This window comes from Vipera ursinii (assembly GCF_947247035.1).
Source record: "Vipera ursinii genome assembly, chromosome: 2".
In the NCBI taxonomy this organism is placed as follows: domain Eukaryota; kingdom Metazoa; phylum Chordata; class Lepidosauria; order Squamata; family Viperidae; genus Vipera; species Vipera ursinii.
Genome location: NC_139513.1, coordinates 140,773,142 through 140,790,497, shown reverse-complemented (window position 1 = coordinate 140,790,497; position 17,356 = coordinate 140,773,142). Strand labels below are relative to the sequence as shown.

Below are 17,356 nucleotides of genomic sequence, written 5' to 3'. Positions count from 1 at the left end.
GGAGCTGGGAACTGCCGGTCCCTTGTTTTTTTTTGTCTATGTCTTGTTGGGAGACCTGGTGGATATTGCTTGCTTTCCTGAAGGAAGAAGAAGAAGAAGAAGAAGCTGGTGCTGGCTGTTGCCTCTTTAGTCATTGGCGGACGGCAAAGGAAGAAAAAGGATCTGGCTTGAGCTGCACAGCGACAAGAGAGCTCGGACATGTGTCAGCACATCTGGGGAATAGAGGCTGCGAGTCCAAAAGGAGATTTTCCGGGATTGTTCAAGCTGCAATATTGATCTTTGCTGTGTTTTTTCACCGAGGGATGCACTTGGCATGAGAATCGGAGGATGGAAATTGTTTGGGAGGTGCTTTTTCTTCTGCAAGCCAATTTCATTGTCTGCATTTCAGGTACGCAGCAAAACAGAGCAAACTGGAAGAGAAATGCTTGCCTTGCCATCTTTGGTTTGCCTCTCTTCTTTTTCCTATTTAGCTGTGAGGGCAAAAAAAGTGGATGTGTTCAAAAGGGACCGTGGCGGTTTAATTTCCAAAGTGTGTGTGAATGGCCTCAGCCACCACCACCCCCAGGTTGCCTTTTCCCATTCCCGGTTGTTTGGAAAACTCTAATGCAGCTGTCATCAATTAAATGTTTTCCCCCCTTCAAACTACGGTTTCCTATTTTATTTGGAGGATGACCTGGGGGCAATAAATGAGTGCTGTGTTTCCTTAAAGTTGTCTAACTTCTAGTTCATTTTGTTTTGTAAGAGGTTTTGGAGCTTGCCAAAGCAGTGGTTTAGAAATTGGAGGTGTTGTACCTATCCCCCCCCCCCCATGGGTGTTTTACTCCAGAGAGCTCCACTCCTCCTGCCTTAGCTGGAAATTCTGATCTGGTGCTCCTTGCTTTCTGATATTTCCCCCCTTGTCGTTTGGCTGAAGACAGGTGACTCCACTTGTCAAAAGGGATCCTGTCCAATTAACAGAGGATGTCTAGCTTGGTGTCAGGCATTAAGGATTACAGCAATTTATTTTGGGGGAAAGCGCACCCTTCTAGTTCAAAAGCCTTGGCTGCTTCGTTAATTTGTCATGTCGCTCTTGCTGGAATAATTATGTTGCAGTCAGACAGCAAGGAGGAAGGGATGCAGCTGATACCTTTGGAGTTTGAGGCACTTCCCTTTCCCCCTCCCCCGCAAAAAAAGAAAATCCTGGTTGCTACTTCCTTTCCTTATCGGCAGGCATTTTAAAAACGGATGGCTAGCAAGAGAGAGAGAGAGAGAGAGGCAAATAAGCTTGGCCATAGGGATCAAAAGGGAAAGATTGGGGGAATCGGGAGGATATCTGTGCCAACCCATCCAAAACCTAAGTCCTCTTCCTGCCCCCTACAAGCATCCAGCCTGAGGTTCTTGACTTCAGCTGAAAGTCCTTTTCTCATTGTGCTGGCAGCATTAACATTTAATTGCAGACCTGCCATCCGTTTTAGAGCAAGCTATCCTCTGTGCTCTGACAGCCTTTCAGCTTCCATCACTTTGGCTATTTCCTTATCTGAACAGAAGTGCTTGTCTTCTTCTGCCCCTGTAGGGCTCCACTGCTCCTTTGAGTGATGTCATCGGAGGCGCCTCATGAACCACTCCTGCAGTGTTGTCTCTTTATTGCATCAGAGCATCAATGTCCCTCTTTAACTCTTCCAGTGGAAGGACAGAAGTACATCTTCCAAACAGTTGATGCTTCTGTTTCTTCTTCATCCTCCTCCTCCTCCTCCTCCTCCTCCTCCTCCTCCTCCTCCTCCTCACACCTCTGGAAACTGCTTTCCAGCTCCCACATTCCTCACCAGCAATTTCATTTCTCAGGCACAAGTTCTGCAGTAGGTGAGAGGGACAGAAGACAGGTCTCTGCTGCCCATGGGGAACCTCAGATAGCAGCCTTCCCCTGTTTCCCGTCCCTCTTAACTATCTTCATTTAACCCACTTTGTCCACCGTTGACTTGCAGCATCTCCCAGTGTGTAAAGCTTGTCCTCATTAGTGCTGTAGTGGCACAAGAATGGTTGGATGTCAGAAGTTGCAAGAGGGACTGCATGAAGAACAAGATGTAGCAGGTTACCTTCTTTGCTTCTTTCTCATAGCCTTAGCTTTCCTAGTCTGTTTCTTCTGTGGCAACCCAGAAAGCCTTCTCCACTGTATTCCACTGCTGTTACCTTAAGTGGCAGGGATATTGATACTGCAGCTGGCATTCCCTGGAATTCCACTGATATCTGCTAGCTAGGGCAAGCACTGGGTTGCAAGAAGTAGCAAAGCTGCTTCTCCAGCCACTTTAGGGTGTGCTAGGCTTGCTTGCATTTGCAGCTTGCCCATTGAAGGGCCCCCTCCCACTCACTGGACTGAGCAAGCCTGAAATTTTAGATTTTGCAGAGTCCGTACTTGTAGGAGTTCCGCCCCAATCCTAACATTGTCCACTGCAGATGGGAATTCTGGGATGCCCAGTGGGCACTACTTGCGGTTTGAAGTTACATGCACCCAGGAGCTCCACCTGGAGGGCTTACATCAGAGCTGATGCCATGCTGATGAGTTTTTTCAAGCCAAGGATCAGCTGGCTAACCTTCCTCTGTAAAGAATGCCGTCTACCTTGGTGGGAATAAGGAGATCCCAGATGTGAAGAGCTGCAGAAGAGAAGCAGAAAATGGGATGGGTTCTTGTGACTTTCAGGAGCCAACAGCAGAGGAATATTTTAGGATATCTCTCTAAGAATGCATTATCTTTTCCAGGATGTGAAAACATTAGTTGATTCTATTGGGGGGGCGGCGCGGGGAGAATATAGTGGATCTCATTCTGTTCCTATTCATTTGCCAAAGAGCTTTAAGTATTTCTGAGTGCTCGATTCCAGCCAATTTAGGTGCAAATTGTCACCTCCCCCCTGTTCTACTCAGACTTTTTTTCCCTCTTAGCAAACCATACAGGATAATTGTATACATGTCTTGAATCAGTAAATTTTATTTCTAAGGAAATCAATAAAACACTTTGTTCCCTAATAGAAGATGCTGAATTAACCACAGCTTATGAAGTCTACCTACTCTTTTACCTTTTTTTTAAAGTATTGCTATAAAACTTGTATTTTCTATGCAGTTTGGGGCACAGGGAATGAGTAAAGTATTCAGACATCTAAATAGGTTTCTTAGGATCTTCAATACTCATGAGTTAATCAAATCATTTGTTTCAGAATTCATAGGGGGGGAGATTTAGCAGGGGGATTTGAGAAGCATATTTGAATAATGTTCTCAGCTAAGAATGAGGAAACAGTCCATTCACATGTTTAAACAGGGAAATAAATTGAAGTCAAAGTGATATTTTTGTTCCTCTGAATGATAGAAACAAAACAAATAATACTACTAACTGCCTTTTGTTGTTATTTGTTTCTCTCTCTGCATGGATCTTATTCAATAATAGTGCAAGAATTTATGTTCTTTATCTCAGTATGTGCATAGATAGATTAACACATGAGAAGGAGCAGATGAAGCCCTGTTATCGTTAACAGATGAAATGAATACAGCAGTCTAGATTTCCTACTGTTTCTTTTCATTTTCTGTGTAGTATTAATATCTATAGCAAGAATACATTTTAAGAGAGTCTAAGAATAGATCTGAACAATCTGGTTGCAATAATAGCTTTCATTTCAAGAAGCCTTTTATCTTGGACAATACAATTTTCATTCCATAAAGTGTGTCAAACACAACATTGCCAGTTGTTATTAAACTCTTTGTGCCTGTTTCAGTTGACAAACTCTTGTGGAAATTTGGGGTACAAAATAACTGTAGCCAAATCACCTGAACCCAGAAGATTTGTGAAATGTTTCCTATATGGTGGACCAAAGTAATTACAATATTATTATTTGGTATTCCCTCGTTATTTAGCATGGCTTATTTGCTTCCTTTAAATGCTTAGTTATGCTGCAGATAAATTGCTTTGAATGAGAAATAATCTCTCTCTCTCTCTCCCTCTCCCTCCCTCTCCCTCTGTGTGTATGTGTGAGATGCTTGTGCGTTGTCCTGGAAGCTTGTAAAAATGTGTGTGTGTGTGTGATGCTTGTATTGTCCTCAGAGCTTGTTAGCTTACAAGCTAATTTACAATTTTCAGCTATTTGAATGCTAGATAGCTGTTTTTTTAATTTCAAGTTCTAAAAAGTAGTAATTTGCCTCACTTTGGGACTAAATGATCATCAGAATGGAATAATGAAAATCGGGAAGATGAGGCTGAGATGATGAGTTGTGTGTTTTGAAACCCTGTAGAAAAACCTCATTTCTGGGAAATCAGTTGCAACCTCAGAGGAGACTAGGATGCTATAGGATAACATCGTGAAATAAATGTATTGCCTAGGAAACTGTAAAAAAATGATCAGACTCCATCTGATTACTGATCCCTGAGTACTTCAGATAGTTGTGATAGTGAGAAAAGGTGTGTGGGATATGTTATGTTGTTACTTGGCCCAGGTCCTTCTTCCGTGTAATGTCATAGCACATTCATTAGTAGCAACATTCCCAACTATAGGCAGGATGCTTCTGTTCACATAATGGCTGACACATTTGTACAGGCATTTGTTTTGCACCAGCCCTGAGTAATTTTTCATGGTGTTAAAAAAACAGATGATCAGGTGCAATGGAAAACATTAACACGTCTTCTTAAATGCTGCCAATAGCTAGCATGAATATGCCAGGACTTGAGTCATTCTTTAAGCATTTGTATTGTTTCATTTTGGGGGGAAAAACCCATGTAATGATACAACAGTTCCTGATTCATGTATGGCATATTATTTGCTTTTGTAATGGGGTAGGAAATGTCTTGTAAGCCAGTCAAGTGTAATGAAATTCTATGAAAATTGATGGATTTAAAAGAGGATTAACAAGCCCTTGAAAATTTAACTTCTTCTGGGTAATCTCTATTACTTCTTAATATTTGTGAAGCACATCTGGATTACTTTGCTTCAGAGACATGATGTTAACATGTACGCATTTGTTCTAGCATTTTACATCTTACAGAGCAAATATCTCTACTGAAGGATTTTTGTTTTGTTTTTTTAATCCTTATTATCAAACTAAGTGAACACCAAGTCTGAGTAGAGCTGGATCCCCAAGTTTGTTGTAAATAAAGGAGAAAAAGAATAGCCGGTTATAAATGGAACACAATTTCTCTGAGTTATCACAGCCAAGTTACCCATAGGTGACATTTAGGTAGTAAACTTTTTGTGAGGTTCTTGGTGTTCTCTGAGCTTGGTTGTTTTCTTGCAAGCAGTACGCCATTTGTAACAGTCTGGTATCCGAGTTTCAAAAGTCAACGTGTGCTTCTTGACTAATTTATAATAATGTTCACTTTACTCCACCATAAAGTCCCAGGTAGTATAGGATTAGGAGCTTGGTTTGAATATGACTTGCTTAAAGCATAGTTTAAGCCCAAATAACCAATTGTGATCAAGTTAAATCCAATGCTTCCAGTTCTTCTGGCAATGGTAGAAGGAGAAGAAGAGAAGAGTATTCAGATCAGTGACCTCACCAACTTCATTTACATAGTTCTTAACTGGGGATGGGAGAGGCAACCTTTTTAGGCTCAATGTCTGTTATGAGGTATGAAGCCATACACGTGCTCACATACATGTTTCCCCCCACATAAAATATATTTTCTTCCTTCTTCACTTTTCCTCCCAACGGCCCCTGCCATGATGCATAGTGACTGGCCTAAAATTACCTGAGGAACTTCTATGACTAAGGATGAACTTGGATCTCAGTCAGTCCAATGCTTCCATTGCAGTTTTGAAATACATAGTTCTTGACTTAACAACCACAATTGCTGCTAAGCAAGACAGTTGTTAAGTGCCTCATTTTGCGACCTTTTTGCCACCGTTGTTGAATGGAATTACTGCAATTGTTAAGTGGATCATGTAGCTGTTAAGCGAATCTGGCTTCCCCCATTGACTTTGTCAGAAGCCAGCTGGGAAGATTACAAATGGTGATCACATGACCCCTATGATCATTGTGTGAAAACTGGTCATAAGTAATTTTTTGGAGCCATATTGTAAGGAGGACTACTTTTGCACTGCAATAAGAAACTTATTCTATAGAATCAACACACTGGTTTTTGTCACATTTCATCAATTTCAATGGTGTTTGCTTCCATGTAAGATGTTTATTAGCTTGTCCCCTCTGTTGTCACATCTAAGCTACCTTATGAGTTCTTTGTTCCAGTTCAAAATATCTTGTAACACATGGTTAGGGATGCCATTGCAGAACTGTATCACCGCATTCAGTGCAACATGACCAAATCAGTATAGAATTGCAGCCTAGATTTGATTTATTATTTGAATTTGACCTGATCAGAACTGTGTTGCCATTAAACACTTAGTTTCTTTCATATACTTGATATTTTTTCCCCCAAAGCTAGGATATCCAGTGATATCTGGCTATCCAGAGAGATCAATAGCTAGCCTATTTATTTATTTAAAATAGTTATATGGCTGCCCATCTTCAACAACTCTCCATGGCTCACAATAACAATAAAACCAGTAACTTTAAAACCACAAAACAAATGATCAAACAAAACCCAAACCCTGCATCTTAATTATCCCCTTAGGATGCCCTGAAGTAAGCAATTACCCTCATTCTGTTCTTTCCTTCCTGCCTCCTCTCCTTCCCTCTCCTTTCCTTGTGGCATAAGATTGTGTTGCACTGGTGTCGCCACTCACGCGTGCCATAACACAACACAGCACATGGCATCCTGCTGCAAGTGGCCGCACCAGCACAATGTGCCACATGGCTTCCTACTGCAAGTGGCCGCAGAAGAAGTTGGGTGGCGGTGTAACAGGTGTCAGGGAGTGTGAGGCCTGGCTGTGGTGGTCCTGAGGTAAGCAGGTAAGACATTCCCCCAAAATAAGACCTAGTGCCTCTTTTGGAGGCAAAAAAATAAAATAAGATCAGGTCTTGTTTTAGGGAAATTGTGTGTGTGTGTGTGTACATACACACACAAATGAATATGTGTGTGAATGAGTGAGTAAATGAGGGAGTGAAATAATCCATTGAAAGCTCCATGTTTTTAGCTTTGGGAAATAAGGCACAAAAGAATAGCTTAATTATAATGTGCAAACAGTATATCATAATTACAGTATTGTAATTATTTTTATCAGACAAACCTAAGGCAAAAGGCTGGTGTCTTATAGGCAGATAAAATCTGATGCTTGTAACTATGTCTTAGCTTTGTTTTAATAACATGGTTTGATAAAGTATAATTCTAATATTCAAGATAAAATTACTTTAACAATGTCTTATCTGAACTATAGAAAAGGATGCTGTTTTCTTGTTAGTAAAGTTCCCTTATTCAACTATGAAGTAAATACATGTTTGTATTGTTTGTTTTGGTAAAATGAAATAAAGAGATTAGTTTAATTCAAGATATTCTGCAACTATTAACAAATTTATTTATTAAATTTCAGTGTCACCCATCTCCCTTGCAAGGTGAGTCTGGGTGGCTTTAGTTATTTAATAAGTAAACTATTAACAAATAAAATTAGGAATTCAAAATTATAGTATTACTGGTGCAAGCTGAAAACTACTGCGTGAATGAAATCCATCATCAAAATAGATAGCATAGGCATGTAGGATGATGACTTTGTATCAAGAACTGAGAACCTACAGTACAGTATATGTTAAAGCTTATCATATCCTGTGTTTTATTTGCTTTGTGGTTACCTTTGTTCTGTGCATATTCATTCATTGTCAGATCCCTGGCACTCCCTTCTCATTCTTTATTGCCTGATGAATGGCTTGAAGACCCCTGATCTAGGAGGTCAACAGTGGCAAGCAGAGAATGTCATTGTATGCCTAGGGGGTACAAAATGAGGGCTTTTAAGGCAAAGTCTTAAATCTTTCCCTGGAATGTAATACCTTTTCATAAAACATGCAATCAAATGTGGGATCCTGACCGGGGTTCTTTCTTAGGCAAACTTGTGTGGGAAAGATAAAACTTATCTTCAGGGGCAGGAAAGGTTCATTATGCTTAACACAAGAGTGCTTCTCACCATGGCAGTTCCTGCCCTTAACCTGTGTGCTTGTTGAACAGCACTTATTCAGTACTAATTGGATTAGTTGCCACCTACACAATCTTGAATCCAGTTCAAAGTGCAGGTACTGGCCTAAAAAGCTCTTCTGACTTGGAAAATTGGTGTCAGGCCCACCACAACTTAAAGCGCTTAAGTAAAAATGATCCTTGGCTCCGTTCATTGGGAAAGGTATAGTTTTATTAAAAGTCAAGCGTTGCTGGAACTGTAGTCAAGCATAGCTGGAACGGAAAATTATGTACCCACATCAACTTTTCCTTCTCTTAACAGCCTCCCGTTGCTGACACACCCTTCCCCAATGACCAATCAGGTTCAGGCAAGATGTTTTCAGAAGAGACAGTTCAATCGTAGGTTGGTTTATGCAAGCTGCCTTCGTCTCCCAGCTGGGTGATCCCGAAGCAGCGTCTCAGGGAGACACAAGCATCCACCTCTGTTTTCCCCCAAGCATTTCCCCTCCCATTTCCCCTCCCCAGAGTTCATGGCAGACTGTCACCAACGAAGCACAAGCAAGCACAAGGAGGCAGCTGACAATTGGTTGCATTCCCATGCATCTGCCACGTTTTAAGTGTCAAAGTGCCCACTTCTTGAATAGATTGGTAGATAGCAGTAGAAAATTGGCAGAGGGTTCCATTCACTGGATTTCCTCCAGAAGGAAATAAGTTAAATGAAATTACCTCCACTTTTTTTTCTTTTTTTAATTTTTTTTTTGCTTTTTCATAGGCTTTGAAGACCCATTTACTTCAAATTGTTTTACATTTAAAAAATCAAGGTAGTTTTGTATTATTAATGACAATTTTATTGCTTGTGCAATTTGTAAAGGGTTTGATTAATTTTATGGATTGCTTGGTTGAGCACTGAAATATTTCTATTATCTTAAATTATGGCATTTTATGGCGTTTTATATTTATATTTTATGCAAGTCACCTTGGGAATTTTTGCTTTCTTGAAATATGGATTAAAATACTTATCTCACTGTGCAGTATTCACAATGTGCAGTATTCACAATGGAGAAAAATACCCAAAGTGCAATATATGTCTACTCACCAGAGGAAAGGGGAAATTATCTCCAAAGTTTTGAAACAATAACATTCTGTAACATATATAGTGTATTATGATGGCAAAGAAATCTGCCCATTTTGTTGTGGAAATTTATTCCAGTTGTATTTTAAAAATTAGCAATAGTTCTATTTAATGTGTAGAAATAGGTGAGCCATGTGAGAATCTCTTAATGTGAAGATGGGTGGAAGAGATTGCTGATAATTTGTAATGATCCATTTGGAAAACATAAAACAATCTGGTCTTGGAAGTTCAGAGAACAGGTAATACTCTTCCAATCCATATTTAACAGAGCTTGTGAAAAACGGTTGAAAAACGATTGGCAATTTCTTGAGTTGTAGGCCGCTCCTTTTTTGGTGCTGCCCTTGCAAAACATACAGCATGGAGCACTTCCCAGCAGCTCTGAAAGTTGAAATTCTGCTGAAAAGCAATGGAGATCCAATGAGGACCCCAAATGCAGTTTAAATACAATGCAAACCAATCAGGGCTCCAGCTCCTTTCTTGGTGCTGCCCTTGCAAAACCTACAGCATGGAGCACTTCCCACCAGCTCTGAAAGTTGAAATTCTGCTGAAAAGCAATGGAGATCCAATGAGGACCCCAAATGCAGTTCAAATACAATGCAAACCAATCAGGGCTCCAGCTCCTTTCTTGGTGCTGCCCTTGCAAAACCTACAGCATGGAGCACTTCCCACCAGCTCTGAAAGTTGAAATTCTGCTGAAAAGCAATGGAGATCCAATGAGGACCCCAAATGCAGTTCAAATACAATGCAAACCAATCAGGGCTCCAGCTCCTTTCTTGGTGCTGCCCTTGCAAAACTTACAGCATGGAGCACTTCCCAGCAGCTCTGAAAGTTGAAATTCTGCTGAAAAGCAATGGAGATCCAATGAGGACCCCAAATGCAGTTCAAATACAATGCAAACCAATCAGGGCTCCAGCTCCTTTCTTGGTGCTGCCCTTGCAAAACCTACAGCATGGAGCACTTCCCAGCAGCTCTGAAAGTTGAAATTCTGCTGAAAAGCAATGGAGATCCAATGAGGACCCCAAATGCAGTTCAAATACAATGCAAACCAATCAGGGCTCCAGCTCCTTTCTTGGTGCTGCCCTTGCAAAACCTACAGCATGGAGCACTTCCCAGCAGCTCTGAAAGTTGAAATTCTGCTGAAAAGTTGAAACTGTATTAGCTGTGTGTATTGGTGGACTAAATGAATAAACTACATTTCATTGCACATGTTATCTATATATCTATTGGAAAAGCAGAGTAGTAGTGATACAGTGGAATTAAGGAGACTTACTCAAACATGTAAACAGCTGTAAAGATAGTGAAGCAAGTCCTGGGCCAGATAATGCATAGGATGGTTTTGAAGTTAAAATTATTTGGAGGGAATATTATGCCTCCCTGAGCAAATTATGTTTAGTGTGATTCACATGTGCATTTATGTTAACTAGCGAGTGATGGTTTTGAATTATCACTGAGAATAGAATACAGAATAATGAGAGTTGGAAGAAATCTTCGAGGTCTTCTAGTCCAACCCCCATCCTGGAGAAATAGCTGTCCAACGTCAGTTCCTGCAACCATTCATCCTATGTTTTGGCCTCCAGCCCCATAATCATCTTTGTTGTTCTTATCTGCACTCTTTCTAGAATCTCAACATCTTTTTTGTATCATGGTGACTAAAACTGGATGCAGTATTCCAAGTGTGACTGTACCAAAGTAGTATAAAGTACTACTAACATTTATTGTCCCTCTGTTGTGCAGCCTAGTACTGCATTGGCTTTTTGGCAGCTGTAGCATACTGCTAGCTCAATATTTAAGTGGTTGTGCCCTAGGAATCCTAGATACCTTTCACAGTTAACTGCTGTTGAGCCAAGTACCACCTGTTATGTACCTGTGCATTTGGTTTTTCTTGCCAAAGTGTAAAACCTTACTTTTCTCGTCATTGAATTGCATTTTGTTAAGGCTAAGTGTTTCAGTCTGTCAAGATCCTTCTACCTCTTGAGACCATCTTCTAAAGTGATATTGTTTGGTATTGTCTGCAACTTTGATGAGCTCCCTTTCTCTCCCCTCATCTAATTCATTTATGGAGATGTTAAAGAGACTTAATAAAGGATTAGGATTTCAGTAAAAAATTGAAATGAAGATGGTAGAGGACAGGAAGGCCTGGAGGAACGTTGTCCATGGGGTCGCGATGGGTCGGACACGACTTCACAGCTAACAACAACAAAAAAATAATGAAATAATTCAGACCCATGTAGGGATGGTTCTGATTTACACTGGTGATAGGTATTTATTCACTCTGAATTCATCATTGATAAACTGCAGTCTAGTGGTATTGTTATACTGGAGCAGGGTCTCTGCATAGTAGACATTTCAAGTTGCCAAGCTCAAACTAGTTTTTTTAGTTGATCCTTTGATAATCAGATCTGTCAATTAACTCTTTTGGTGCTGTCTTACAAAGCCCTGATAGGTGGTAATACCTAGCTACCCTTGGCTGATAAATATATTTTAAAAAAGAAACTAAGATAGACTAGTCCCATTTAGTATTTGGATGGGGAATTTCTAACATATATCAGGGCTGGAAGCTAGATTTTGAAGTCTAAAAATGATTCTGAAAGAAAATAAGGCAATGGCAAAACATTTCTGCACAGTTTCCATGAGGAACTATATGAGTGGATTCATGAAGTCATCGGAACTCAAGCCCAATTCAAGGGAAATTTCACTTTATAACTTAAATAATAACTAGTTTCTCTATATCATAAATACACATTTATATTTTAATACCCCCTCCAAAAAGGGGTTAGACAAGTTTGCCCAAGTAAAACACCTGTCAAGTGTTAATTCAATTTAATTGAATATAAACTGAATTTGAGACACCATGAACACTTCAGTTATAGTCAACATGAAGGATTTCCTGATACTAAAAAAGAAGAAGGAATTTGAAGTAGCAAAGAAATGGGATCTTCAAAGATAAGATGGGAGAAAGATCATCAGATTCTTACTGAAAGTCAAAACTGAATAAAGGCAATTGTGATCTCTTTAGTTTGGGTTATATATGAGCAGGTTTTATTTTATTGCAATATTATTTTCAATTATGTTGGTTGGTCATGGCATGATTAAAATAGAGAATGCAGAGATTAAAGTTCTCTTGTGACTAATCCACTAAGCTTTTGGTCCCAGCTCTCCTCTTTAAAGTGCCATAGTCTAAAGATGGCCAAGATGCACAAGGTAAAATATTATCACATTTCCATAATCCATCTGTTCTGCTGATATGATTCATGGAAGCATTTCATAGCTACTTTGGACATGACATATAAATAGCTTAGCTTTAGAAAGCAGTTCAGGCTGAACTCACACATATCTTCATAAGTGGGTATTTTCAGTTTTTCTCTTCAGCTAACCCAGGTAGCTAGGAGAGAGTTTTGTTTCTGCCATCAGCTGACTCTTGTGGAGGGCCTTAGAGCACAATCAACAATGTTTCATAATAGTTTAGAACAAAGCATGAAAATAGCCAACCAATAGAATACGTAGAATTGAACTATACCATAAGCCTATAAAAATGCAGTCTGATTATATACTAGGTTACCCATGATCCCTTTGGTCATCATTTCAATCAATCAGAGCTAGAAGGGATCTTGGAGGTCTTCTAGTTCAACCCCCTGCTCAAGCAGGAGACCCTATACCAGGGGTCTCAAACCCCTGGTTCGTGGACCAGTACCAGGCCGCAGCATGCCAGCAACACTGGGCCACATAAACAAGCAAAGCCCCATCCGCGAGATGCAAGTAGCACCCAAAACCACATGCCCTCCAGTCTGTGGAAAAACCTCTCTCCATGGAACTGGTCCCTGGTGCCCAAAAGGTTGGAGACCTCTGCCCTATACCATTTCAGTCTCTTCTTAAAAACCTCCAGTGATAAAGCACCCACAATCTCTGAAGGCAAGCTGTTCCACTGGTTAATTGTCCTTACTGTTAGGAAGTTTCTCCTTAGTTCCAGGTTGCTTCCCTCCTTGATTAGTTTCCATCCATTATTTCCTGTCCTGCCTACAGGCGCTTTGGTAAATAAACTGACCCCTTCCTCTTTGTGGCAATTTCTCAAATACCAGAATACTGCTATCATGTTCTCCATAGTCCTTCCTTTCTCTAGACTAGCCAAACTCAAATCCTGCAACCGTTCTTCATATGTTTTAGACTCCAGGGGTTTAATCATCTTAGTTGCTCTTGCACTTTTTTCAAAGTCTCAACATCTCTTTTGTAATGTGACCAAAACTGGATGTAAGCTGTGGCCTTACTAAGGCTTTATAAAACGGTACTAATACTCCATGTGATTTTGATTCTATGCCTCTGTTTATACAACCAAGGATTGTATTAACTTTTCTGGCTGCTGCTGCACACTGTCACACACACAGTTACTGTTTTTGAGCCAGGTTTCACCTAATCTGTACTTGTACCTTTGGTTTTTCCTGCCTAAGCTTAAAACCTTGCTTTTCTCCACATTAAATTTTATGTTGTTGTAGGGCCCATTGTTCAAGTGTGTCAAGATATTTTTGGATCCTGAGCTTGTCTTCTGGGGTGTTGGCTAATCCTGCCAGTTTAGTGTTATCTAAATTTGATGAATTCCCTTTCTATACCCTCATCTAAGTAATTTAAGAAGATATTGAAGAGTACTGGACTTAAGATGGAACCCTGTGGCATCCCACTGCTTACTTCCCTCCATGTATCTGTAGTACCATTAAGGGCAACTCGTTGAGTATGGTTTGTCAGCCAGTTACAAATCCATCTGGTGGTGATGCTGTTTATCTCACATTTTTCTAGCAAAGTAGGTTGTGGTCTACTTTGTTGAATACCTTGCTGAAGTCTATATATTATGTCCACAGCATTTCACTGGTCTACTAATTTAGTCACTTTATCAAAGAATGAAATAAGATTGGTTTGGCATTATCTGTTTTTAACAAACACAGGCTGGCTTTTGGTTATAACTTTATTTGTTTCTAGATGTTCAGAGATCTGTTTTTTTATTATCTTTTCCAGTATCTCCCCAGGTATTGATGTTAGGCTGATTGGTCTGTCTGATTGGTTTCCTAGGTTTGTTTGTTTTTCGTACCTTGGTACTCATTGTTAATTGGTTCTGGGAGATGCAATGAGTACCAAAAACGATGAGTACCAAACAAAATTTTCCCATAAAGAATAATGTAGTGAGTCACAAGGCAGCCAACACTGACAAGTTCTAACGTGCATTGAGTACCAAACAAATGATGAGTACCAGGACAAAATTTTCAAATCTAAATGCATTGAGTAATTTGATGAAACAAATTTCCTTATCAAATTCCTTGATGCCTTCAACAATGACCGAGCTTCTAAAGTACTGCCTTCCCTGGATTTTTTTTTAAATGTACTGTATGTATCTGCCTTGAAAGTAGCCAATGTTGAACTTCCTAGCACAGTCAAACCTCAGCAGTTGATCACAGAAAATATTTTATGATAGTTTGTATTACTGTATGCCATAATTTTTACATCATAAAATATTTAAATAAATTTGCCAAATTTCAATTCCATGGGACCCAGATTTTGGACACATTCTGTAAGTTAACCCATTTTTGGTACGGTACCTTGGGATGCATCATTTCAGCTAGTTAAAGGTTACACACCATCAGGAGAGTTTAGTAGTATATAGATCTAGTAAAGCAACATTTGATTCTGTCCTTTAAATTCCCCCCTCAAATTAAGCAAAAAGATATTTTATACAAACTGGAGGTATTAGAGTTGTTGGCAGGAGATGCTTGTACTGTAGAAGCACTTAATACTTTAGTACCAATAAAAAACAGAGAAACAAGTGGTGTTTGACTCATTGAATAATAAAACAGTGGATCTATATGGGAAAAGGTCAGGGTCTTCATAAATAAACAAGGAAGGCATTACAGTCCAACAAAAGGTTGTGAGAGAATGATGAGCCAGCAGTTGAATATAATACAAGAAGCAAGACAGCAGCTAATGATGACAGATTTACTCAAGAGGAACATTCCCTAGTGGTTATAGATCTGAGAGCACAACCAACTGATGTTTGTGTATGGCCACCAGTAAATGATAATAACGCTATAACTAAAACAAAGCTATGTGAAATCCACAAAACATTGGAGGATATGATTGAAGACCCACTAGGGAAAATTGATCAAGTAGCCTAGTATATGTAGCCAGAAAGCTCAGACTCTGTTGACACTAGATCAATAGCAAGGTGATGGAGGCCTACTGTTAGATGGACCAAGGGTGGGTTGAATTACTACACCCAAAGAAGATTCCTTAATGATTCTGCTTCGGCTTGGAGGGAAGTATTGAGTGGAGTGCCACAGAGTTCTATTCTAGGTGCTGTGCTATTCAACATTTTTATCAATAACTTAGGCAAGAGCATTGAGGGGACATTTATAAAATCTGCAGGTGATATTAAATGAACTAGAGAGAAGATTCAAAAAGATAAATTCAGGCTTAAGCAGTGGGCAGAAAGGAATAGAAGTTTAACGGAGAATTGTAAAATTCTGCACAGGTAGTCCTCGATTTACAACAGTTCATTTAGTGACCGTTCAAAGTTACAACAGCACTAAAAAAATGACTTAAGGCTGTTTTTCACACTTAATGACCATTGCTGCATCCCCATGGTCATGTGATCAAAATTCAGACGCTTGGCAACTGACTCATATTTACGACAGTTGCAGTGTCCCAAAGTCATGTGATCACCTTTTGCCACCTTCTTACAAGCAATGTCAGTGGGGAAGCCAGATTCACTTAACAACCGTGTCGCTAACTTAACTGCAGTGATTCACTTACAAACTGTGTCAAGAAAGGTCATAAAATGGGGCAAAATTCACTTAACAAATGAGGGTGAAGGTTCATTTTCCGAGCTTGAGGGTTGGTTTGCGAACGTTTCGTTACCAGGCTAGGTAACAGCTTCAGCGGTGTTTAGTGGATGTCTGTGTCAGTGTTCTACTTATACAAGGGCTGCAGGTGTGGGAGTGTCAAGTGAGGGTCTTGTGATGGGCCAGATACTTCTGGTAAGGGTTGTTGGAGGATGTGAGTTAGTGGGTCAGGAGTGAGTCATCAGTGGGAGGCTGGTAATGGGTCTTGTGATGGGGAGATTATATCAGGTCAGGGTCATTGGAAGGTGAACTGCTGGTGGGGGGGAACAGGGGCTTGAGGGTTGGTACTGTCTCTGGATGGCTGTTCGATTCATTTGGATTCTGAGGGGTTCATATGCTGGTTGTAGGTCAATGTGTCTGTTGACGGAATTGCTTGTGGAGTGCCAGGCTTTGATGAACTCTTGAGCATAACAGGTGGTACTGTGGCTGATGATTTTAGTGTTGCTCCAATTGAACTGGTGTTGTTTGGTGTCAGTGTGGGTAGCAATTAGGGATTTGGAATTGTGGCATTTGACTGCTAGCTGGTGTTCATGGATCCTGGTTTTTAACTGATGTGATGTTTGTCCCACATAGAAGTGGTTGCAATTGTTACAGCTGATTTTGTAGATGACATTGGCCACGTTAAATTTAGTAGCTGAAGCAATGGGGTCGTGCAGTGAGCCAGAACACACAGTTGTGGTTGATTGGTTGGAGAATGTTGGCTCCTGTGTGAGGCAATCTGCGCTATGATTGGTTGTGATGGTTGTGGAGAGGGAATTTCATTATTTCCCCACCTTTTTCTTCTGTTGTGCCCTGTGTGCTCTGTGATTTACCTCATGATGGTCCTGTTAGCCTGATTATCTGGTTTGCTGTAAATATAGATGTAAAATATGTTTATTTATATAAAACAACAAATTCGTGTCAGCATCTCTGACTTCATTTGGACAATTCATCTGCACAATTCCCTGACAATACTTCTCCAGTCACAAGGTAACGATGCTCTGCATTCCTCTTTGGCATTCTGATTTTTGAGGATTATAACAACAGTTTCATTATCTGAGGAGAGCACAATGTGAATATTTATTTTTTTTTACTATTGTAATAGCAATTATTCTAAACCATAGTTTGCTAATTATAAAGTCCAGAATGCTAACAAAAGTATTTTGGTGTTGCATGATCTTTCACAGCAGAAGCAGTAGCATAAATATATTCTTACGTAAATGCATTAAACATGCCATCATGAAAGTTGTATGAGCTTATTCAGTGAAAACTGTAAGACCCAGGGATTCCATCAGGCGTAAACAACCAGATCCAGATGTGAAGAATTCAATTAGCCACTTCATTGCTCATGCATAT

General features: G+C 40.0%; 1 protein-coding gene across 1 annotated transcript in view; it reads left to right on the top strand.

The window, feature by feature from the left end:
* Positions 1–327: 327 nt before the first annotated feature.
* Positions 328–17,356, top strand: part of CA10 (carbonic anhydrase 10) — a gene marked incomplete at both ends in the record, with an annotated part of 388,401 nt that continues 371,372 nt past the window's right edge. Inside the window, one exon of the mRNA XM_083353641.1 lies at positions 328–388. Within this exon, the coding sequence (XP_083209767.1) occupies positions 328–388 (61 nt within the window). The remainder of the gene's footprint in view (positions 389–17,356) is intronic.